This window comes from Salmo salar, chromosome 15 (genome assembly GCF_965601325.2).
Source record: "Salmo salar chromosome 15, fSalSal1, whole genome shotgun sequence".
Taxonomy (NCBI): Eukaryota; Metazoa; Chordata; class Actinopteri; order Salmoniformes; family Salmonidae; genus Salmo; species Salmo salar.
The window spans coordinates 49,955,014-49,979,468 of NC_138305.1; the positions used below are offsets into that span (position 1 = coordinate 49,955,014).

General features: G+C 42.8%; 1 protein-coding gene across 2 annotated transcripts; it reads left to right on the top strand.

Annotated features, from left to right (window-relative positions):
- The first annotated feature begins 419 nt into the window (after positions 1 to 419).
- Positions 420 to 24,455, top strand: LOC106571706 (kinesin light chain 1). 2 transcript variants are annotated; one of them, XM_014145083.3, is made up of 15 exons: positions 420 to 815; positions 7,847 to 7,907; positions 8,666 to 8,945; positions 9,972 to 10,211; positions 11,220 to 11,295; positions 11,670 to 11,898; positions 12,775 to 12,862; positions 13,200 to 13,301; positions 13,759 to 13,932; positions 15,716 to 15,815; positions 16,061 to 16,107; positions 16,278 to 16,345; positions 17,178 to 17,286; positions 19,868 to 20,032; positions 21,902 to 24,455. In XM_014145083.3, the coding sequence occupies exons 1-15, from the start codon at positions 725 to 727 to the stop codon at positions 22,013 to 22,015; spliced, it is 1,944 nt and encodes a 647-aa protein (XP_014000558.3). In that variant the 5' UTR covers positions 420 to 724; the 3' UTR covers positions 22,016 to 24,455. The 2 variants fall into 2 exon arrangements, with proteins under 2 accessions (XP_014000558.3, XP_014000559.1); XM_014145084.3 differs by lacking the exon at positions 420 to 815 and adding an exon at positions 5,980 to 6,134.

Consider the following 24,455-nt stretch of genomic DNA (forward strand, 5'->3'; position numbering starts at 1 on the left):
AGGGGGGCAACTCAATTAGGAAGGTGTTCCTAATGTTTTTTTAAACTCAGTGTATATACAGTACATAAGTCCTTTGTTGAACACATCGGGCAAATAGACACCGGTAGCACAGAGCTAAATGAGTTTTACTTCCTGTAATAGGACTATCTGACTCTGTATTACCTGTGTATGATTGGAGGATCTTAGCAGTGTTAGACATACAATAGCAATGGAGTTCTGAGAGAACCGAGTAAATGAACCAGTATGTGAGTCAGCTGTGTTTTCCTGTGCTGTGATGTACTTTACCCTGTACAGATCAGGTGAGTGCTGTATTTCCTGAGTTTTTTTTAATATAGGTGTTTGAGGAGTGGAGCTTTGAGTGAAGAAGGAATCTCCATAAGGAACACAGATACTTCTATCACCCACAAGATTATGCCACAGGGACAATTCATGTTTAATGCAACAATGAACAGCAAATAGGCAGATGGAACATTGCTCTTTTTTAACCTACTTGAATGTGGTATGGAATAACAAGGAGTGCGTTTAAAAAATATCTATTTTGTTTTTACCCCTATTTATCCAGGAAGTCCCATCATAAAAGAGAATACCTCTTTTATGAGTGAGATCTGGCCAAGAGGGCAGAGGGGGGGGGGAAAATACAGGGCTGAGTTTGTGTGCACTTTGAATCCAGGGCAAATTTGAGCACGTAGCCGGAGTTTGCCGGGCGATATACGCTATCGATTGGATGTTTTCCACAGAACTAAATCGATGTCAAAGAGACAAAACCGACGATACTCCGTGTCTTCAGTCGAAAGGAAGCCACTCCACATTTAGAAGTAAGTGAATGTAGGCTACTTTGGCGTACCGGTAACTCACGTCGTTATGTGAATGTGTTTGCGCCTATACAGTTTGTAGTGGTCTCGATGAAGCTAGACGTTCGTCCGCTCATTATTTTATGATGTGCATGAAATTCCCTAGAAATAAAATGACACAAATATTTTCAGTAAGCATTCAGGTATAATGCATAATAATGCATTATAATGCCTACTTCTCAGGAGCAACATATTATGACCACTTTATAATGACTTATAATCAATCTCATAATGATCTGCTAAGTAACAGCCAGTTTGGATGAGAAATGTATTCATCGAGAGACACAACGCAAGCCTTGTTATAAGACATTACATTTGAAGTCGGACGTTTACATACACTTAGGTTGGAGTCATAAAACTCAATATTTTTCAACCACCACAAATTTCTTGTTAACAAACTATAGTTTTGGCAAGTTGGTTAGGACATCTACTTTGTGCATGACAAGTCATTTTTCCAACAATTGTTTACAGACAGATTATTTCACTTATAATTCACTGAATCACAATTCCAGTGGGTAAGAAGTTTACATACACTAAGTTGACTGTGCCTTTAAACAGCTTGGAAAATTCCAGAAAATTATGTAATGTCTTTAGAAGCTTCTGATAGGCGAATTGACATCATTTGAGTCAATTGGAGGTGTACCAGTGCATGTATTTCAAGGCCTACCTTCAAACTCAGTGCCTCTTTGCTTGACATCATGGGAAAATAAAAAGAAATCAGCCAAGACCTCAGAAAAAAATTGTAGACCTCCACAAGTCTGGTTCATCTTTGGGAGCAATTTTCAAACGCCTGAAGGCACCATGTTCATCTGTACAAACAATAGTACGCAAGTATAAACACCATGGGAGCACGCAGCCGTCATACCTGTCACTACTTCCGCCGAAGTCGGGTCCTCTCCTTGTTTGGGTGGCGCTCGGCGTCGCCGGTATTCTAGCCATCGTCGATCCACTTTTCATTTGTTTTGTCTTGTGTTTCCACACCTGGTTTCAATTCCCTCATTTACTTGTTGTGTATTTAACCCTCTGTTCCCCCCCATGTCTTTGTGTGGGATTGTTTATTGTAGTGCTTGTGCACGTTCCTCGTTAGAGCACAACGGGTTATTTTGTGCCCATTTATCTTGTTGTTCTGGATGCCGTTGGTTTTGCTTAATAAATCTCCGGTTATTACCCAGTTCTGCTCTCTTGCGCCTGACTTCTCTGCCGCCAATTACGCACCCCGCTACAATACCGCTCAGGAAGGAGATGCGTTCTGTCTCCTAGAGATGAATTTGGTGCGAAAAGTGCAAATCAATCCCAGAACAACAGCAAAGGACCTTGTGAAGATGCTGGAGGAAACAGGTACAAAAGTATCCATATCCACAGTAAAACGAGTTCTATATCGACATAACCTGAAAGGCCGCTCAGCAAGGAAGAAGCCACTGCTCCAAAACTGCCTTAAAAAAGCCAGACAACAGTTTGCAACTGCACATGGGGACAAAGATCATACTTTTTGGAGAAATGTCCTCTGTTCTGATGAAACAAAAATAGAACCTTTTGGCCATAATGACCATCGTTATGTTTGGAGGAAACAGGGGGAGGCTTGCAAGCCGAAAAACACCATCCCAACCGTGAAGGATGGGGGTGGCATCATCATGTTGTGGGGGTGCTTTGCTGCAGGTGTCACGGCTGTCGAAAGGAGCAGACCAAAGTGCAGCGTGGTTGTAGTTCCACATTTTTATTTAATCCGTGAAACTTTGCAATACATAAATATAACTGAATTGACAAAACAACAAACCGTGACGCAGAGAGAAACAAACACTAATCAAAATATAATAACGCACAAAACCCAGGAAGAAAAACCCCTACTTAAATATGATCTCCAATTAGAGACAACGAGGACCAGCTGCCTCCAATTGGAGATCAACCCAAAAAACAACAACATAGAAATAGAAAAACTAGAACTTAGAAATACAAAACATAGAAATACACAAAACACCCCCTGTCACGCCCTGACCTACTCTACCATAGAAAATAACCTCTTACTATGGTCAGGACGTGACAGCAGGAGGGACTGGTGCACTTCACAAAATAGATGGCATCATGAGGATGAAAAATGATGTGGATATACTGAAGAAACATCTCAAGACATCAGTCAGGAAGTTAAAGCTTGGTTGCAAATGGGTCTTCCACATGGACAGTGAACCCCAAGCATACTTCCGAAGTTGTGACAAAATGGTTTAAGGACAACAAAGTCAAGGTATTGGAGTGGCCATCACAATGCCCTGACCTCAATCCTATAGAAAATATGTGGGCAGAACTGAAAAAGTGTGTGCAAGCAAGGAGGCCTACAAACCTGACCCAGTTACACCAGCTCTGTCAGGAGGAATGGGCCAAAATTGACCCAACTAATTGTGGGAAGCTTGTGGAAGGCTACCTGAAAAGTTTGACCCAAGTTAAACAATTTTAAGGCAATGCTACCAAATACTAATTGAGTGTATGTAAACTTCTGACCCACTGGGAATGTGATGAAAGACATTAAAGCTTAAATAAATCATTCTCTACTATTATTCTGACATTTCACATTCTTAAAATAAAGTAGTGATCCTAACTGACCTAAGACAGGGAATTCTTACTCGGATTAAATGTCAGGAATTATGAAAAACTGAGTTTAAATGTATTTGGCTAAGGTGTATGTAAACCTCCGACTTCAACTGTGTAACAAGTTATAAACCATTATACCTGGATAAAGTATTACCATATTTTAAAAGTATCAATATCTGATACAGGAAATATTATTCTGACAATAATATACAAATAGAAAGATACATATAGATCTATTCATGTCACGACTTCCGCCGAAGTCGGTCCCTCTCCTTGTTCGGGCAGCGTTCGGCGGTCAACGTCACCGGCCTTCTAGCCATCGCCGATCCACTTTTCATTTTCCATTTGTTTTGTCTTTGTCTTACACACCTGGTTTCAATCCCCCAATTACTTGTTCATTATTTACCCTCTGTTCCCCCATGTTTGTTTGTGAGTAATTGTATGTAAGATGGTCCGTTATGTGGGCTCGCTTTATTGTATTATATTTGTCTATTTTTGAGTAAATTACGTTTATTTACTCATATCTGCTGTCCTGCACCTGACTCCTACACAAACTACACACAGACCACATTACAATTCAAATAACCAAGTATTTTTCAATTCAGTTAAAAAAGTCTTCATCCCTGTTTTATATGCAGAGATGAAGGCCAAAATGTGCCTTTCTATTTGCCACCATTATATTACAAGTATTTCATTGACATTGCAAATAGACTATATAGTATACAGCACATAGCCTACATCAGGGGTTTCCAACCCTGTTCCTGAGAGCTACCCTCCTGTATGTTTTCACTCCGACCCCAGTTGTAACAAACCTGGTTCAGCTTATCAACTAGCTAATTATTAGAATCAGGTGAGCTAGATTGGGGTTGGAGTGAAAACCTACTGGATGGTATCTCTGCAGGAACAGGATTGGAGAGCTCTTCTCTACATTCTAGTAGCTTCCTGGCAGAAGTACCTTTTTAGGAGATGCTTACAGTGAACAACAGTGGTAAAGATCTCTTTCACCACTGTTTTCTTTGCATGTTCATTGAGTTAGGAACATTATTGGTTAGGTAAGGTGTCAAGGCACCTGTGTACAGTTTATATTATTCACATTGGAACCTGGACATATAATATATATAATATAATTTGTTTGACAGTAGTAAAGACTTGAAGTGTCATAAAAAAATGAACCCCCTCCCCAACATAAAAAAATATATTCACATGACTTTTCATAATAACTTGCTGTGACTTCCTGTGTAATGCATGCATCTACTTGTGAGTTCCATTTATTCTGTACCATTGGGGAGAAAGAGTGGGTTGAGAACCAGAAATCAGAATCTTTGTTCAATATTGAACAAGGTTACTAAAAAGTGCACAGTGAATAAGGAATGATTTGTGGGAAAGCTATCTCCTCGAAACGAGGTTGGTGAATATTTGTGTGTTTAGTAATGTAGCAGGTCTGATTCAATCCCTGTCACTCCATTCATTCAACCACCTCAAATACAATTGGTGTACCCTTTTGTATGAGTCGAATAACTGTCTTTAGGCCAACACATAGTAGTGATCTAAGTGCCACACTATGATTGTACTAACCTAAATTATATTTGTGCTGTTTCACCAAATGAGCGAATTAATATAAACAATTGACCTTCATTGTTCATTCGAGGCGTACAGAATGAAACCAGTACAAAGATGTGAGACAAGACACTAAGTGTGCCCCTGATGGGCATATGTATATTTTCTTATTTTATTTAATCTTTATTTAACCAGGAAAATACCCTTGAGGTTTTGTGAGGATCACCTGGCGAGATGTCAGCAGCAAGTAGTAAGCGTGTACACATAACACAAGAGCACAATACAATACATTAAAAACAATTACAATGGTCAATGACATGTTCTTCTATCAGAGCTTTAGACTCAGGCAGCGACAATCTCTCCTCCAGTTTAAAGTATTTTGTAGCTCGTATGAAATGTATAAGGGCCCAATCCCGATTTAAGAATGTATGCCTTTCCTACGCACTTCTCAGTATTTGGTATTCAGACTTACCTTATTTGGCTCTGCAGGTGTTTCTGCAGAGCGTTCTGAATACATTTCATTCAACCTCTGAAAACCCTCCCACTTCCTGGCCAACAGATGATTAATTCAATGGGGTTTTCAGTATATTTAGCTTAAACCATCCCTTTTAATGCGGTGCACCTTTTAGTTTGAATTTTGTCGACACACTAGAATATATTGAGAGTACAGGTTCAGAATATTAGGGATCAATTAAAGAAAACCGTCTAAATATATGCATGTTCGTCTCTGTTATAGCACCAATTGGTAGAGAAGAAATGATGTAGATTATTTAGGTTTAGGAAGGTATTTATGAATCATAAAAACCTGTTTGGAGAGCTTTTACTCATGAAAGAAATTGACACATTCAGTTCTTCAACCTATGTTAAGGTTGGAAGATTATTGTACACATAATTATAATAGGGGGAATAGTGTACAATAGTAGCCTATTCCCTGGTCTATTGCCTGCACTATCTATGAAACTGTCTGATGACTCGGCCTAGTATTGCGCCATGGGTCGGTTTCAAACTGTTACGGCTTGGTCTGCGCTCCACTCCATTACGATTTAATTAGCCTACATTTATTTTTTATATATTATCAACTGTTACTAATGATCCTCAGCAACAAGCACATGGCCATGACGGCGTTTACAGAGGAAGCAAATGAAGGTAAATGAAACAATATGGAATAATGATGTAGGCTATACCAACTGAAGTGAACTAACAGTAAATTGGCAGTTTAATGTGTTTGGTTATTAGCCTACTGATTGTCAATACTGACATTTAACATGATATAAATAGGAGAGAGAGAAAGTCAGGGTAGCCTATAATAAAGACATTCGAGAATGCCCATCCCTGCAAGTTAAAAGGCCATACAATTTAAATTCTGCATAATGGCACAGGATTTCATAAACTTTACTGCTTCAGTTTGCTGCCATATGACTGGTTTCACATTCCCTTATCCAAACGGATTACTCATTTATTACCTAGCTCGTATCAACTTGTAAATGACAGTGCATGGAGAATGGTGTAATTTCTATCGGAAGTAGATTATTTTTTCACTTTGAACCGGTATGTTCGCTAGACCTTATTCTGTAGACACAGCTCCGCATTGATTCCATCCCCACCCAAAACGAATAGCGGGTGAATAGCATGCTATTCTCATGCCTTAGTTCAAGACTGACAAACGTTATGTTGTGTAACTAACATACTGTATCCGTTATATCGCAACCATTGTGTCAAATGCGTTGTACATCAGCTGTATAGTCTGAGTATGCACAGAGCTTTTCTCTCGAAGGCAGTTGCCTTGAACGTCACACGGTAGGTAGCTCGGGCCCTCCACTGTGCCTCAAGCCCAGGAGCACTCCCACTCATTCAAAAGGCGGTGTCCAGCTGTCCTAGTAACAGTTGGCATGGCACTCTTTGTTTTGGTGACTAATAGGCTATAGCCTAGAAACAGAGAAGACAATGTTATCTATTAGCCACCATGACTCTTACAATGGACTTCCGCTAACATTCTGGCACAGAGCAGCACCAGGATACTGTGGCTGTGGGATGTCACAACATCTATAAATTATGATAGCTCTATGTGTATTTATATCACAGATATCCACATTAGGATATTCACATGCATAATTTTTTTTAATGATGTGTATGGATTGGCTTCAATATGTGTTATCTCATATTTACTTCCATTGGTCCCATAAGTCATACAGGGTGTATATTAATCAATAATGTCTCAGGTATGTCTTTCACTATATTCCACTGATCTTATAGGACAATGAATAACAATATATTCCATCCACGGTAATCAAATAGGACAACATTTCATTTGCAGACTGCACATCCCTCCTCTTATGAAAGGTCTGTAGCAGCACCCCCCTATTATGATGGACTCAAACCTCTGCCCCTAAATCATACTGGGAGGGGTTGTATAATGGCTGGGTCAGGCCATTGTTGTGGCCCGTCCACGGTGCCCATTCACAAAAGCATTCCTTGGGTTTAGCCAGCGACCCCTCTGCAGGGGGTCAGGGTACTATGGGAATATCTAATTTTAGCTGAGAACGAGACCGGGGTGAGCTTGAGATGACGAGTTTGGGACTCTGTGGGAGTTTGTGAGTGAGAGTCCATGGCTCTAAGATTGAGAGAGAGACAGAGAGAGAGAGAGAGAGAGAGAGAGAGTGTGTGTGTGTGTTTGTCTGCTTGTGCCTGAATGTGTGTGTCTGTGTGTTGTATTAGTATATGCACAATGTTTCATTGCCGATCCAAATACTGTATTTAATTGGGTGTGTGTTAGTGCCATTTTAGTTTGCTGTCTTACTCATAGGGTGTGGCTAAGCTGTGGACAAATCTTTCATCACACTACTTCATTGTGCTTACAGTGCCTCACATCAACACAGGATTAGGATCAGCGTCTCTCTGTCTCCCAATTCTCAGCTTAAGGTAGGTTTAACAAAATATTGCTGTTTTCAAGTTCAACTAAATACCCTGCTCTTGTTAACACGTTTAGGATTAATTTGTGTGTTCTCGCAGCCAAGAGAATATAATTTTATTGATTGACAACGCAAGGGGAACATAAAGAAGACAGTAGAATAACCACTGCACATTACACTTGGTGTGTGATAACGTTGCTTCCTGGATTGATCATGTACAGCACTAACAGCCAACTGTTTTACATCAGGGGTATTCAAATCCAAACCTCAAGGTCCAGAGCACTACTACTTTCTTTTCTCTCAGCGATGCGGTCTTTTTGGGGGGGCGCGTCACAGTATAGCATGCTGCACTCTCCTGGGTCCAAATCACATTGGGAAAAATATTTGACTGCATTACATTGAAATAACAAATGCCACACATCCTCCTCATCACCAGGAAATGAAATGATTTTGTGTCTGCCTTTCTCTCACAGATTTTTACCCAGGTGAGTGCAACATGCTGTGCAGTGTGCATAAAATACTGCATCTGTAGGTAATTAATTGATAAATGACATGGATTTCCCACAGATTCCACTTACCTGGTGTCCCAGGTCAGGATTAGTCCCAGATAAGAGGGGAAGGATGAAAACCAGCAGTGCTGCAGCCCTCGAAGCCCAGAGAAAATGGGGTTCTTCTACTACACAATCTATTTCTAATTTAATTGAATTAGGACCTAATCCCTCTTTTTTTCTCCATGTCCTCTCTTCCCCACCCTCCATCCCTCCCCAGGATGTATGAAAACGCACCCGCCTTGGTGGCACCGCAGAGGGTCTTGGGCGATCGTAAGACAACCCAGGAGGAGATGCTGGGCCAGACCAGGCAGGTGATCCAGGGGATGGAGGCCCTGAGACTAGAGCACCACTCTCTCCTGGAGGGCCTACTGGGGAGCCTGCACTGCCTGGAGGTGGAGGGGAGCCAGAACCACGAGGAGCCCAGTCCTGCCCAGGAGAAGGCCAGGGCCATCCGCCACTCGCTGGACACCCTAGAGCTTGGGCTGGGCGAAGCGCAGGTCAGATACATTGAATTGTAATCATTGCAATTTGCAGATGAAGAACAGATGCTGCTGATGTAATAAATATCTGCAGGACAGAAACTTTCTTGACATTTGAAGGCAATCTCTTGTGTAGAAAAGTAAAACTCTTTATTCGATTGTTATGGTTATACATGTGGCAGGAATAAAAAATGCACAAACACATTGTGGCTGTAGCAGCCTATGTGGGTGATGTGCAGGTCAGATGTCTATGGTACATTATATGCCAAAACTCTTAAGTTCATGTTTCAGTCTCTTAGTCAAAATCACGTGTGAGACTGCGCTCAGATTTTGGATCAAGAATATCTGTTTCTCATTCTTTGTCTAGCTTAACATTTGTGAGGAGGAGAAAGAGTTTTTCAATTTGTAGCTAGCCACTATGTTTCCTGTTTCACTTCTGTTTTGCCTGATGGACCTGACCAAGGTCAGAGGTTAAGGGTACTGCTTGTGGCAGCTGGAGTAAGCTTTCTTTAGCTTAGAGCAATTAGCATAGTCTTGTCAGTATGTATCAAGTTGGGGTTGAGGTCATGTCATGGGAGGTCAAATGACACTTGCTTGCTATCAGCCACAGTAATGCAGCATTCACAACTACTGGGAACTCGGAACTCAAAAATCTCTGACTTCCGACTTCAGTGCGTTCAAGACAACTAGGAACTCTAAAAAAACTAGCTCCAAGTGGGAAAAATAGTTTTGAACGGTCTTCCAACTCTGAATTTCAACTCAGGAACTCGGGGCTCTTTCTAGAGCACCGACTTTCCGACCTAAAGATCCCCGATGTCATGATTTGACCTCTTTTTTTCTGAGTTCCCAGTTGTCTTGAATAAACCATAAGGCAAGACATGGCACCCTAAGAAAAACCTATGCAGTTTCAGGTTAAAGGCCTATCTGAGTTTTCCCCCATAGAAATAGAATTACGAGAACGGACATTCCCATGCAAGTGTGATGGGTGGACTGGCGGCCATATTGTCTTTTCCAATAATTATTTTCCTACCTCCCCTTCCCCAGGTCTTGCTGGCCCTGTCGGCCCACCTTAGCATGGTGGAGGCGGAGAAGCAGAAGCTGCGTGCTCAGGTGAGGCAGCTGTGCCAGGAGAACCAGTGGCTGCGGGACGAGCTGGCAGGGGCACAGTGGAGGCTGCAGGAGAGCGAGCAGAGTGTGGCGCAGCTGGAGGAGGAGAGGAAGCACCTGGAGTTCATGAGCTGCCTCCGGCGATATGACGACGACGGCGATGACCTTTCATCCCCCGTGAGTCAATAGTCACCGCCACAGCACCACATTAGGATTCTCTTTTTTTTCATCATAGTTTATTTAGAGATTTTCAAGTGGTTTCAAGTAAAACATAAATACATTTTATCAGATCAAAAACAAACTTACAGGCATTAATACACCCCATTTAGCCATCAGGAATTGTAAAAAAGAAATACGTATATATTGCTAGACTAGTATAAACTTGCTCTCTCAGCATTAATTTAAAAAAATACAAAAAAACTTTATTTAACTTGGCAAGTCAGTTAAGAACAAATTCTTATTTACAATGACAGCCTACCCAGGCCAAACCCACCCAGGCCAAACCCAGATAACACACCTCTGGGACTCCCAATCACAGCCAGATGTGATACAGCCTGGATTTGAACCAGGGATTGCACTGACACCTCTTGCACTGAGATGCTGTGCCTTAGACCGCTGCACCACTCGGGAGCCATTGGGATTTAAGTCCCTGCAAGCAGGGCAACATTTCCTAGATCATGTTTGAGAACTTTATACTCAAATGTAGGTCAGACAATATGATTAATGGTTTTTGGTGGCAGCAATGGGATCCACGCTATAACAGAAGGTACAGAAGAAGCCAGAGTTTCTGTCAAGGTACTAAAGAGGAGACTTTTGGAGACAAGCATGGGTTCAACAGTGCCACAGAATGTGTGAATGCCTGCCAAGCCAACAACTTTTGGTTCCCAGAACAATTAATCAATGTTACAGATAGCATTTTAGCATCTCTAACAATTTATTTTCTCCCAAAACCATTCCAGGACAGTCCAAAAATTGCAGGGTGATGACATGAATAGGGACGTTTTTCTTCCACATTGTCAATGTATCCAGAACATGAATCACCTGATATGTTCTCATAAAGTTTTGTTGGGCTTTCTTCTCAAGTCAGACAGGAGTGGGAACTTTACCTCATGTTCTAGGAACAATTATTGTTAGCTGTGTGTGTGCTAATGATAGGGATAATACAACCCTAGCTTTACTCACCAGGAAGAGATGGATTCCAGCAAGGAGACACTGGATGACCTCTTCCACAATGACGAAGAGGAGAACCAGGGCCATGGCAGTAAGCACTGGGTGGGCAGGGGATTAGAGACCGGGATTATTACCGTAATCTAATCTAGAATCATCTGCAGTATCAGAATGGCCTACTATGTAGCTTTCAAACATTCTCTGGCACAGTGAAACACTAACAGTAACGGCAATGATAGTCACAAAATAAAAACAAAATAAACTTTTATTCCCCTAACGACAACAGTACAATTACTAATTGTTGTAATGGTGTTGGTGGTATTATTTTGTCAGTGGCGCAAATTATTTGTTGCATGTATTAGAAGCTAGCAGCTAGCAAGCTAGTATTACTAGCTAGTAAACTAGCCGTGGCGATAATGGTTACAGTTTCTATGTCATTAAATAAGGTAGACTCCATATTCCCTTCAGTTCAGCAGCACAGTAGCAATGTGGCGATGGCTGCCGCCAACCAGGGTGGCTACGAGATTCCAGACCGTCTGCGTACGCTCCACAACCTGGTGATCCAGTACGCCTCGCAGGGCCGCTACGAGGTGGCCGTGCCTCTCTGCAAACAGGCCCTGGAGGACCTGGAGAAGACCTCCGGACACGAGCACCCAGACGTGGCCACCATGCTTAACATTCTGGCCCTGGTCTACAGGTGAGCCCCGCGGGATGTCGGAGAAGATGATGACGGACCACAGGAACGATCCTGCGTTATATTCAGTTATGTTCTCCGATCAGATATTGTTCCACCAGTTTGATAAGAGTAAGACGGGATAGTGTTTGTAATGAAAATAATCTGATCAGAGAACATAAAACATATCATAGTGATGACAGCATAGGCCTATTGTCTTTACTACATTGAAGTTATGTATCCTTTCAATGAGTGCTCTTATGGTCTTCCAATCATATATGACTAAATATAAATATGAATATTTTCTTATTTTTTCCAAAACCAATTGGTCAACGTTATGGTACCATCAATTTAGGATTATGTTACTTTAGAATAGACAACAGTTGACATGAGCTAAGTAATTGATCCAGTTTTATGCATTCCTCATGTAGGGGGCACCTGGCTTTCCCACAGTTGGCAATGGGCTAGCAGGTTCTAAACTTCAAAGAAGCAGTGGCTGCCAATAGAGTAAAAAGATCAGGTGTCAAATGTCAGTGTTGAAGCACATTATGATGCAGGAAGTTTATAAGGACATGGGCTCCGCCTTTTTGGAATAGCTGCCAGGCCCAAATGTTAGTTTTTTTCTTCTGTCTGTATGATTTAGTGTGGAAATCCTACCTGCCAGCCACACCATTTAATTCAAAGCACGATCCACCAACTCTGCAGCCCAATCCCAGCCTAATGTTTGACAGTGAAAGCATTCGGGTTTAACATGATAAATAGTCAGTTACTCTTCTCACATGATGGGGACCATTGTTGTTGTTGAAAACAGCCAAGCTCTGGCAACCCTAACCCTGGTTTTACCCTGAGGTTGCCGTGGCGATACCCTAGTAACCAGGCCCTCCACCCCTCTCCTTCCAGGGACCAGAATAAGTGCAAAGAGGCAGCAAACCTTCTCAACGACTCGCTGGCGGTACGGGAGAGGACCCTTGGCAGGGACCACCCGGCGGTGAGTGTATGACCATCACTTTGTGTCTATGTGAGTGTACGACCATCACTTTGTGTCTATGTGAGTGTACGACCATCACTTTGTGTCTATGTGAGTGTACGACCATCACTTTGTGTCTATATGTGTGTATGACCATCATTTTGTGTCTATGTGAGTGTATGACCATCACTTTGTGTTTGTGCTTGTTTGTCCCTGACCCCACTGTTGTGTTGCTTCCATACCTGCTTCCCCTTCCAATCCTAAGGCTGACAGCTACTAGTCAGTGTAGCTGTCATTGACCTAGCGGCTGTGTGAGTGTCACTGACCCTGTGGCTAATGTCCCCTACCCTCCTCTCAGGTGGCCGCTACACTCAACAACCTGGCTGTGCTTTATGGGAAGAGTGGGAGGTACAAAGACGCCGAGCAACTGTGTAAACGAGCGCTGGAGATTAGGGAGAAGGTGGGTCACTGTGTGTGTGTGTGTGTTTGTGTGTGTGTGTGCGTGCGTGCGTGCGTGCGTGCGTGCATGCATAAAATTATAATAAAACATGGATTTAACAGGTGACATCAATAAGGGATCATAGCGTTCACCTGGATTCACCTGGTCAGTCTATGTCATGAAAAGAGCAGTTCCTAATGTTTTGTACACTCAATGTATAATTTTTTCTGCTAGCACTGACCTGCTCTCAAATTTATTGAGGAAATGTAATGTACTTTATGTACTTACTATGACTTAAATATTTGGTTTTACCACCTAGCAATCTTAAGATGAATGCAGTAACTGTAAGTCGCTCTGGATAAGAGTGTCTCCTAAATGACAAAAATTTCTATGTAAACGGTGTGTGTGCCTGTGTGTCTGCGTTTATCTAAATAGCTCATCCTACCCTAAACTAAACTCCTAACCCCTGTTGATTTAGATACTGGGTAAGGAGCATCCTGACGTGGCCAAGCAGCTGAACAACCTGGCCTTGCTGTGCCAGAACCAGGGGAAGTATGGAGAGGTGGAGCAGCACTACCAACGGGCCCTGGACATCTACCAGACCAGGCTTAGCCCCGATGACCCCAACATGGCTAAAACCAAGAACAAGCTGGTGAGAGACTGGTATCCTTTTCAGACTATTGAGCTGAGTTTTAATGGTCTGGCTTGGTTAAGCATCCGCCACAGTTGATAGAAGTGTGCTGGAATGATGAAAGGAAAATACCGGGACACTAGCATCTAGTCCCAAACAGAGCAGCTCACTGAATCTGCCTGGTGCCTGGGCTAGTACTCCATTTTGAAAGACCATGGCCGTTTCCAAACAACCCCTAGCCTCTACCCTCTTGGACATTGTACAGATGTGAAAAGATTGGATTAGTATAATAAGCCATATGGTGGATGTCCACGTAGCCAATCAGAGATCAGCCGTATTGCTTACATCTACAGTATCCATCCCTTTCAGATCTATAGATGTGCCTAGAGGGTAGGGGCTAATGGGTGTTTATGGATTGTGCCTAAATGAAGGTTCTAGTAATTCAACTGACCTGTATTTCATAGAGCCTCTCATTGACTGGTACATCACTGTCAAGTCAATAGTCTGTTGATAAATGCACAGGAACATAACAATTGGGTATCTGTAAAGCACTTTGTGACAATTGCCGATGTAAAAAGGGCCGTATAAAATACATTTGATTGATTGATTGGATTGACATAAAAAATGAAGTATTTGTATAGAATTGGTTTCCTTGTCATATGTTTGGAATGTCGTTATTTCCACTCATGATGTCTTAATGATACACTACATGACCAAAAGTATGTGGACACCTGCTCATCGAACATCTCATTCCAAAATCATGGGCATTTAGATGGAGTTGGTCCTTTTGCTGCTATAACAGCCTCCACTCTTCTGGGAAGGTTTTCCACTAGATGTTGGAACATTACTACGGGGACTTGCTTCCATTTAGCCACAATACCATTAGTGAGGTCGGGCACTGATGTTGGGCGATTAGGCCTGGCTCGCAGTCGGCATTCCAATTCATCCCAAAGGTATTCGATGGGGTTAAGGTCAGGGCTCTGTGCAGGACAGTGAAGTTCTTCCTCACTGATCTTGACAAACCATTTCTGCATGGACCTCAATTTGTGCATGGGGGCATTGTCATGCTGAAACAGAAAAGGGCCTTCCCCAAACTGTTGCCACAAAGTTGGAAGCACAGAATCATCTAGAATGTCATTGTATGCTGTAGCGTTAAGATTTCCCTTCACTGGAACTAAGGGGCCTAGCCCAAACCAGAAAACGCTTTTCCACTGCTCCAGAGTCCAATGGCGACGAGCTCTACACCACTCCAGCTGACGCTTGGCATTGCGCATGGTGATCTTAAGCTTCTATGCAGCTGCCCGGCCATGGAAACCCACTTCATGAAGCTCCTGAAGAAACAGTTATTGTGGTGACATTGCTTCCAGAAGCAAATTTGGAACTCAGTAATGAGTGTTGCAACTGAGGACAGACGATTTCTATGCGCTGCGCTCTTCAGAACTTGGCGGTCCCATTCTGTGAGTTTGTGTGGCCTACCACTTCAAGGCTGAGCCGTTGTTGCTCCTCACATTTCCAATTCACAATAACAGCACTTACAGTTGACCAGGGCAGCTCTAGCAGAGAAGAAATTTGACGAACTGACTTGTTGGAAAGGTGGCATCCTATGACGATGCCACGTTGAAAGTCACTGAGCTCGTCAGTGGGGCCATTCTACTGCCAATGTTTGTCTATGGAGATTTCATGGCTGTGTGCTCGATTTTATACACCTGTCAGCAACAGGTGTGGCTGAAATAGCCGAATCCACTAATTTAAAGGGATGTCCACATACACTATATATACAAAAGTATCTCCCTTCCTCTCTTAGGCCTCCTGTTACCTAAAGCAGGGGAAGTTTAAACAAGCAGAGGTGCTGTACAAAGAGATCCTAACCCATGCCCACAAGAAGGCAAGTGGCTATACAAATGGTAAGGACCCATCATTTACATCTTCCGTTCAAGTTTTTATTGTGAAAACAGTCTGGAAATTTCCTCTAGTTCCCAGCCATACCTGGGTTGAAATAGTACTTTAACTCTTTCAAATCCTTGAGGTGTGCTGTGTTTCGCTTAACCTGCATGCTGGATGGGTGGGTTTGCACTTTTGGGGCTATTCTATTGGTTCCATTACACCAGTTAACTTGTCTGTCTGTCTGTGTATTTATCTGTCGATACAGGGGAGGTCAAGTCCATCTGGATGCAGGCAGAGGAGAGGGAGGAACAGGTGAGCAACCTCAGCCCCACAAATTTGATCAAATCTCATTTCACCTACTACAACCATAGTAAAAAATCTGCCCATACTGAACTATAACCTGCACAGCAACCAATGCTCCAACCAACTGAGCCATTGTTCACCATTCTCCTGTTGACAATCTTTAAATGTGTGCTCTTCAGGGCAGACAGAGAGAAGGCCTGTCTATAGGAGATCAAGGCAGCTGGGACAGAACTCGCAAAGTGGACAGGTCAGTCATCTCCATGCTCCGGGTTACGTTTCCACTAGGTACAGCTCTAGGATCAGCTTCCCCTCCCCTAATATCAACCTTAACCATTAGTGGGGAAAATACTAAACTGACTCAAGGTCAGCATCTAGAGGCAACTTTACCAAGAACGCCGATCCTAGATCGTATTTTTGTCTTTGTGTTGTTGTCTGTGCCCAAGAATGTTTGTACCTTGTTTTGTGCTGCTACCATGTTGTGCTTTTGCCATGTTGTGTTGGTACCATGTTGTTGTCATGTGTTGCTGCCATGCTATGTTGTTGTCTTAGGTCTCTCTTTATGTAGTGTTGTGTTGTCTCTCTTGTCGTGATGTGTGTTTTGTCCTATATTTTTATTTTATTTATTTTTATTTTTAATCCCAGCCCCCGTCCCCGCAGGAGGCCTTTTGCCTTTTGGTAGGTCGTCATTGTAAATAAGAATTTGTTCTTAACTGACTTGCCTAGTAAAAAAAAGAAGAAAAAAAAGATCCAGTAGATTTCTGACTGAGTATGCTGAATTTGCCCCTTGAGTCACTGATGTAAGGTCAGTTTCTCATTCTCCCTCCTTATGGTTAAGGTAAGGATTTGGGGCGGAAATGCTGATCCTAGATCTGTGCCTAAATCCGGGCAAATTCGTCCTACTCCATTAGGGTCATATTAGGCATGAAATGAAAGAAAACAGGCTGAAACGGGGAAGGAATACCTGAAATTGTCCAACAAGAAGGACTTGTTTTAGTTTTCTGTTGCAAAAAGTTTTGCTACGGTGTACACTAATGAATATTACCTGGCTTACACAACCCCTGACCTTTGACCCTGTGCAGTGCCACCATTACCAGCACCCTGAGGAACTTGGGAGCCCTCTACAGGCGGCAGGGCAAACTGAAGGCAGCAGAGACAGTGGAGGCGGCGGCCATTCACACCCCTAACCAAGTGGGTCCAGTCTGCATTTTAAAATATATATATTTTATTAACTTAATATAATTGTTTTATTTAACTTGTATTATTAATTTTTACAGTTTTGATTTAAAAAAGGCAAGTGTTCAGTACAGTATGTATTGTATAAAATTCCTATATAGATCAAATCAAATTTTATTGGTCACATACATATGGTTAGCAGATGTTATTGCGAGTGTAGCAAAATGCTTATGCGTCTAGATCCAACAGTGCAGCAGTATCTAACAGGTAATATCTAACAATTCCACAACAAAACCTAATATCTAACAAATTCCACAACAAAACCTAATACACACAATCTAGTAAAGGAATGGGATAAGAATATATAAGTATAAAATACATGAATGAGCAGTGACAGAGCGGCTAAGATGCAATAGATAGTATAGAAAGATATGTATATACTGTATACTGTATACTACACTATGAGATAAGTAATGCGAGATATGTAAACATTCTTAAAGTGGCATTATTAAAGTGACTAGTGTTCCATTTATTAAAGTGGCCAATGATATCAAGTCTGTAGGTAGGCAGCCGCCTCTCTGTGTTAGTGATGGCTGTTTAACAATCTGATGGCCTTGAGATAGGAGCTGTTTTTAAATCTCTCTGTCCCAGCTTTGATGCACCTGTACTGACCTCGCCTTTTGGATGGAAGTGGGATGAACAGGCAGTGGCTCGCTTGGTTATTGTCCTTGAGGATCTTTTTGCCTTCCTGTCTCATCGTTGTTGGTAATCATGCCTACCACTGTTGTGTTGTCTGCAAACTTTATGATTGAGTTGGAGGCGTGCATGGCCATGCAGTCATGGGTGAACATGGAGTACAGGAGGGGGCTGAGAACGCACCCTTGTGGGGCCCCAGTGTTGAGGATCAGCGGAGTGGAGATGTTGTTTTCCTACCTTCACCACCTGGGGGCGGCCCGTCAGGAAGTCCAGGATCCAGTTGCACAGGCAGGGGTCAAGACCCAGGGACTCAAGCTTGATGATGAGTTTGGAGGGTTTGTTGAATGCTGAGCTGTAGTCAATGGACAGCAATCTTACATAGGTATTCCTCTTGTCCAGATGGGTTATGGCAGTGTGTAGTGTGATGGTGATTGCATCGTCTGTGTACCTATTGGGGTGGTGAGCAAATTTAAGTGCGTCTAGGGTGACAGATGAGGTGATATGATCCTTGACTAGTCTTTCAAAGCACTTCATGATGACAGAAGTGAGTGCGACGGGGCGATGGTCATTTAGTTCAGTTACCTTGGCCTCCATTGTTCCTGTTCCCAAGAAAGCCATCTTGAAGCATGTGGGGACAGCAGACTGGGATAGGGAATGATTGAATATGTCCGTAAACACACCAGCCAGCTGGTCTGCGCATGCTCTGAGGACGCGGCAAGTAATGCCGTCTGGGCCGGCAGCCTTGCGAGGGTTAACACGTTTAAATGTTTTAATCACGTCGGCCACGAAGAAGGAGAGCCCACAGTCTTTGGTAGCGGTTCGCGTCGGTGGCACTGTATTGTCCTCAAAGCACGCAAAGAAGTTGTTTAATTTGTCTGGAAGCAAGACATCGATGTCCGCGACGGGGCTGGTTTTCTTTTTGTAATCCGGAGGGAATAACTACACTGTTTGTATTCGGCCATATTCTGTGTTGCCTTGCCATGGTTAAATGCGGTGGTACGTGCTTTCAGTTTTGCGCGAATGCTGCCATCAATCCACGGTTTCTGGTTACGGAAGGTTTTAATAGTCACAGTGGGTACAACATCTCCTATACCCTTCCTTATAAACTCGCTCACGAGTTAGCGTATACGTCAGTGTTGTTTTCTGAGGCTACCCGGAACATATCCCAGTCCACGTGACCAAAGCAATCTTGAAGCATGGAATCCGATTGGTCAGACCAGCATTGGATTGACCTAAGCACGGGCGCTTCCTGTTTTAGTTTCTGCCTATAGGAGGGGAGAAACAAGATGGAATCATGGTTAGATTTGCCAAAAGAGGGTGGGGCAGGGTCTTGTATGCATCACGGAAGTTAGAGTAGCAAGGGTCGAGCGTTACTCGCTCATGGACTGCAATAGATATGCTGATCGAATTTAGGTAGCCTTGTTCTCAAATAACCTTTGTTAAAATCCCCAGCTACAATAAATGCTGCCTCAGGATATATGGTTTCCAGTTTGCTTAAAGTCCAGTGAAGTTCCTTGATGGCCATCTTGGTATCCGCTTACGAGGCGATATACACGGCTGTGACAATAACGGAGGAGAGTTCTTTTGGGAGATAATGCGGTCGGCATTTGATTGTGAGGAATGATCATATACATACAACCGTAACCACTTACAAGTAGGAAACGAGTTCACCCACAAGTGACTTATTAATACCAATGAAATGTGAAGGTTTAGCAAATACCTGGCCAGAGAATGGCCAGGATGTGTTTATCCTCCCACACTTAGTAGTATTGCTGTGTGTTTCCATGTTGTATGTGTTCATGTGATGTGTGTGTGTTTGTGCATTCGTGTGTATGCATGCTTTTGCGTTTAGGCCTGCTCATGCAATCATGGGTTCATCTGTGTGTGTGTGTGTGTATAGGGCCAGAAGTGGAGTGTTCTAGCTGCCGAGGCTTCCAGCAACAGTACGGCCATGGAGATCCAATGCAGCAGTAGTGAGAGCCTGACCTCTGAGGTGATCACAGTGAAGTACGACAGTGGCCTACACGGGGGAGAGGAGGTCCGCCTCAGTCTGGAATGGAATGGGGTGAGGAAGAGCACAGCTCTCTTCCGCTCAGGCTACGGCTACAGAGACTCATGAGCAAGGATGGAATCGGATATATGCATTCATCATCAATTGTCCGTTTTTGTCCGTCAAAAGTTCAACTTCGTGGTGAGGAAAGGCAGCTTATAGTAATGGCTGGAATGGAATAAATGGATTGGTGTCAAACACATCAAACACATGTTTGATACCATTCCATTCAATCTATTCCAGCCATTTATTACTATGAGCTGTGCTGGCCTTCTAGGCAGAGTTCCTCTGTCCAGTGTCTGTGTGCTTTTGCCCATCTTAATCTTTTATTTTTATATGCCAGTCTGAGATATGGCTTTTTTATGCAACTCTGCCTAGAAGTCCAGCATCCCGGAGTCACCTCTTCACTGTTGACGTTGAGACTGGTGTTTTGCGGGTACTATTTAATGAAGCTGCCAGTTGAGGACTTGTGAAGCATCTGTTTCTCAAACTAGACACTCTAATGTACTTGTCCTCTTGCTCAGTTGTACACCGGGGCCTCCCACTCCTCTTTCTATTCTGGTTAGAGCCAGTTTGCGCTGTTCTGTGAAGGGAGTAGTACACAGTGTTGTACGAGATCTTCAGTTTCTTGGCAATTTCTTGCATGGAATAGCCTTCATTTCTCAGAACAAGAATTGACTGACTAGTTTCAGAATAAAGTTCTTTGTTTCTGGCCATTTTGAACCTGTAATCGAACCCATAAATGCTGATGCGCCAGATACTCAACTAGTTTAAAGAAGGCCAGTTTTATTGCTTCTTTAATCAGCACAACAGTTTTCAGCTGTGCTAACATAATTGCAAAGGCCTTTCTAATGCTCAATTAGCCTTTTAAATTAATAAACTTGGATTAGCTAACACAACGTGCCATTGAAACACAGGAGTGATGGTTGCTGATAATGGGCCTCTGTACGCCTATGTAGATATTTCATTGAAAATCAGCCGTTTCCAGCTACAATACTCATTTACAACATTAACAATGTCTACACTGTATTTCTGATCAATTTGATGTTATTTTAATGGACAAAAAATGTGCTTTTCTTTCAAAAACAAGGACATTTCTAAGTGACCCCAAACTTTTGAACGGTAGTGTAGGTATTACAGACTCAGTCAGGGAGAAGTCGAAAATGTCAGTGAAGACAGCGGTGGCTTGTTGGGCTCATTGTAATGGCTGGAACAGAATTAATAACGGTATCAAAGACATTCATTTCGTTCATTCCATTCCAGCTCTACTATGAGCTGCTCTCCCTTCAACTGCTCTAATTTTGCTATTTGGTTTAAATCCAGATCGTCCTGCTTAAGCTGTGTTTACAAAGGCAGGGAAATTCTGATCTGTTTTTCACTAATTGGTCTTTTGATCAGCTGTGAAAAAGATCTGATGTGATTGGTCAAAAGACCAATTATTGGAAAAAATATCAGAATTGGGCAGCCTGTGTAAACACTTAGTCTATAAAAGTATGTGCTGCAGTTGATTGCCTACAGTGTGACTGTATAGCCCTACCCAGAGTATGCATGAGTGTATATGTACATGTATACAGACAATTGGGCCTGTGTGTGTGTATATGTGTGTTTGTGTGTGTAAGTATGTGCCACAGGAGGTTGGTGGCACCTTAATTGGGGAGGACGGGCTCGTGGTTTGATGCCATTCCATTCACTCCGTTTCAGCCATTACTATGAGCCGTCCTCCCCTCAGCAGCCCCCACTGGTGTGTGTGTGTGTTTGTGTCTGTACGAGCATGTGCGTGTGTTGTGTGTGAGCATGTGCATACATACATGTGTATGAGCAGTTGCATGCGTACATGTGGGTGAGGATGTGTGTGTAACCCTCCCTTGCTCTCTCTCCCCGTAGGATGACCGTGGCTCCCTGAAGAGAAGCAGCTCCTTCAGTAAGCTGCGCGCCTCCATCCGACGGAGCAGCGAGAAGCTCGTCCGCCGACTGAAGGGGGACAAAAACCCTGGCTAACCAGTCGCAAGTCTGACTAGGCTTCATAGTTCACACCCTTGCCACAACAGAGGGCGGGGCAGTGGGCATGTATGGTGCACCAAGGCCCAGGCTTCAATTTAACAATGCCTAACCCCTAACCCCCAGGCACTTGTAGATCTGAAACCATTGGATAGGTATAAACAATATACAACCTAGTGGTGGAAAAAGCAGGGACATATTGCTAAATTCAATACTTTCTGAAATACAGTGATTATGCGCCTAGGCTGTGGTTGTTTCAAACGGAACCCCATTGTCTTACATCAGATAGCGTAACTTTTGTTTGCACTGATCGGTAGAGGGACTAACAGTCGAAGAAGTAGGAGTGGCGCCACCTGTTGAAAGACAATGACTGAATCCTAGCCCTTAGCTACCATTTGTTGGTACTCTTTTGATTCCCTTTCAACATGACTGGACTGAACAAAGCTGTAGATGGAACGCTTGGCCAGTACCGTCCCAACCCTCAAGCATTGTGAGACTCTGATACAGTACCATCGCCTTATTCTATGCCAGCCATATTTGCACCACCTGTGTATTGGTAATGTAATGGTAGCTCAAGCTTGTTTGCTTTTCTAGTCCTTCCCTATCATAAAGTACCCAAGCTATAGTAGGGATGGCTTCAAACTATTGAGATGCACCCTTTGATTATCTGTCTATGTGTAGCAAATGGGAGAACTGTAAAACTCACTGCTTAACCTGAAGTGTCACTCCTTGCGCCATTGGAAAAGACCTTTTCAATAGTGCGACGGGTTAGAACACTTCAGGAGGGAGGTCACGTGTGTTTGCGGGTCAGAGGTCCTGAGTTGGAAGTCTCGATATGAGTCGATCAAGGGCAAGCGGTACTCGCTAAGCAAGCAGCGTGACATCCTTTATATATGTAGTAGACATGACTTGGCTCAAGCTATTGACATTCTCAACCCCTTCATTTACATTTCATTTAATGTCTTGTTTATATGTGAACATTTCTCTGTAAAAACTGTTGAAATGATAGAAATGTTTAAGAGCCAGTTTGTGCACATTTTCATGTGTGATTTTTAAACACCTGCTGGATGAAAAAAGTGGAGAATTTCACACGTAGTTGCATTTAAATATACACAGAGTATACCAAACATTAGGAACACCTTCCTAATATTGAGTTGCGCCCCCCCCTTTTGCCCTCAGAACAGACTCAGTTTGTCTGGGCATGGACTCTATAAGATGTCGAAAGCGTTCCACAGGGATGCTAGCCAATGTTGACTCCAATGCTTCACACAGTTGTGTCAAGTTGGCTGGATGTCCTTTGGGTGATGGACCATTCTTGATACATACGGGAAACTGTTGAGCATGAAAAACCCAGCAGCGTTGCAGTTCTTGACACAAACCGGTACACCTGGCACCTACTACCATACCCTGTTCAAATACATTTAAATCTTTTGTCTTGCCCATTCACCCTCTGAATGGCACACATACACAATCCATGTCTCTATTGTCTCAAGGCTTAAAATCCTTCTTTAACTGGTCTCCTCCCCTTCGTCTACACTGATTGAAGTGGATTTAACAAGTGACATCAATAAGGGATCATAGCTTTCACCTGGATTTACCTGGTCAGTCTGTCATGGAAAGATCAAATTAATCACATTCACAGATATCTCATTCAAGGTAAACGCTGCAGATGTGAGCTCAATTGGAATAGTCATTTAAACGTCAAGCAGGCTGTAATGCTTAAGATTGAAACCTGGCCTTAAAGGAAAAATCCACTGAAAAAAATCCACAATCCAGTCCCAAAATGTTTTGCATGTCAGCAGTCAAGTTTTTTGGACTAACTCAGGGCACACAGGTCAAAGAGGTGTGCCCAATCACAAGACTAGTTCATGTTTGAGACAACACTAAGGGTTTTATGTTAACAAACCTAATGCAAATGGTAAATCTAAGTGCTGGCATAGTTCTATAGGTCCAGGGCTGTGTCAGAAATATTTTTGCTATTTTCACAGCAGTTATTATGAACACAATAGTTGGCAGAAGTGCGAAAAGGCTGGGTTTTGATGAATAAACAAGTTTTAGGTGTGATGAGGGCTTGGCCGCTCACTGGCCAATCAAGGCCTTCCATGGCTTAATACCTCATGCATTTTTCTCAAATTCTGTATATTATTGCGTTGTCATCAACTCCAATTCGGCTAGGAGCACAGAATATTCTCTCCTATTCCATTGTGGATTGATACTACAGTTTATTAAATAGAATAGGCAACAGTAACTAGTGATAGCAACAGTACAAAAAAATCCACTGTTTGCTCAATATCTTTGGAGTGTTGACAGTCAACATTGTTGTAATTTGCTTCAATGAGTATAGGCCTTTATGCATCGCACTTATCCTCAAATAAAAAATACTAGGCTAAATTGTATTGTATGTGTGAGGCATGTTCTCAATAAACAAGATATAGCCTTG

Bases quoted from the DNA above. Each gene is read 5' to 3' on its own strand.
- LOC106571706 (XM_014145083.3), top strand. From the start codon at position 725: ATGTTTTCCACAGAACTAAATCGATGTCAAAGAGACAAAACCGACGAT. The intron at 8,946-9,971 runs GTCAGATACATT...CCCCTTCCCCAG, and splicing joins TTGGGCTGGGCGAAGCGCAG to GTCTTGCTGGCCCTGTCGGC. The intron at 12,863-13,199 runs GTGAGTGTATGA...CCCTCCTCTCAG, and splicing joins TTGGCAGGGACCACCCGGCG to GTGGCCGCTACACTCAACAA.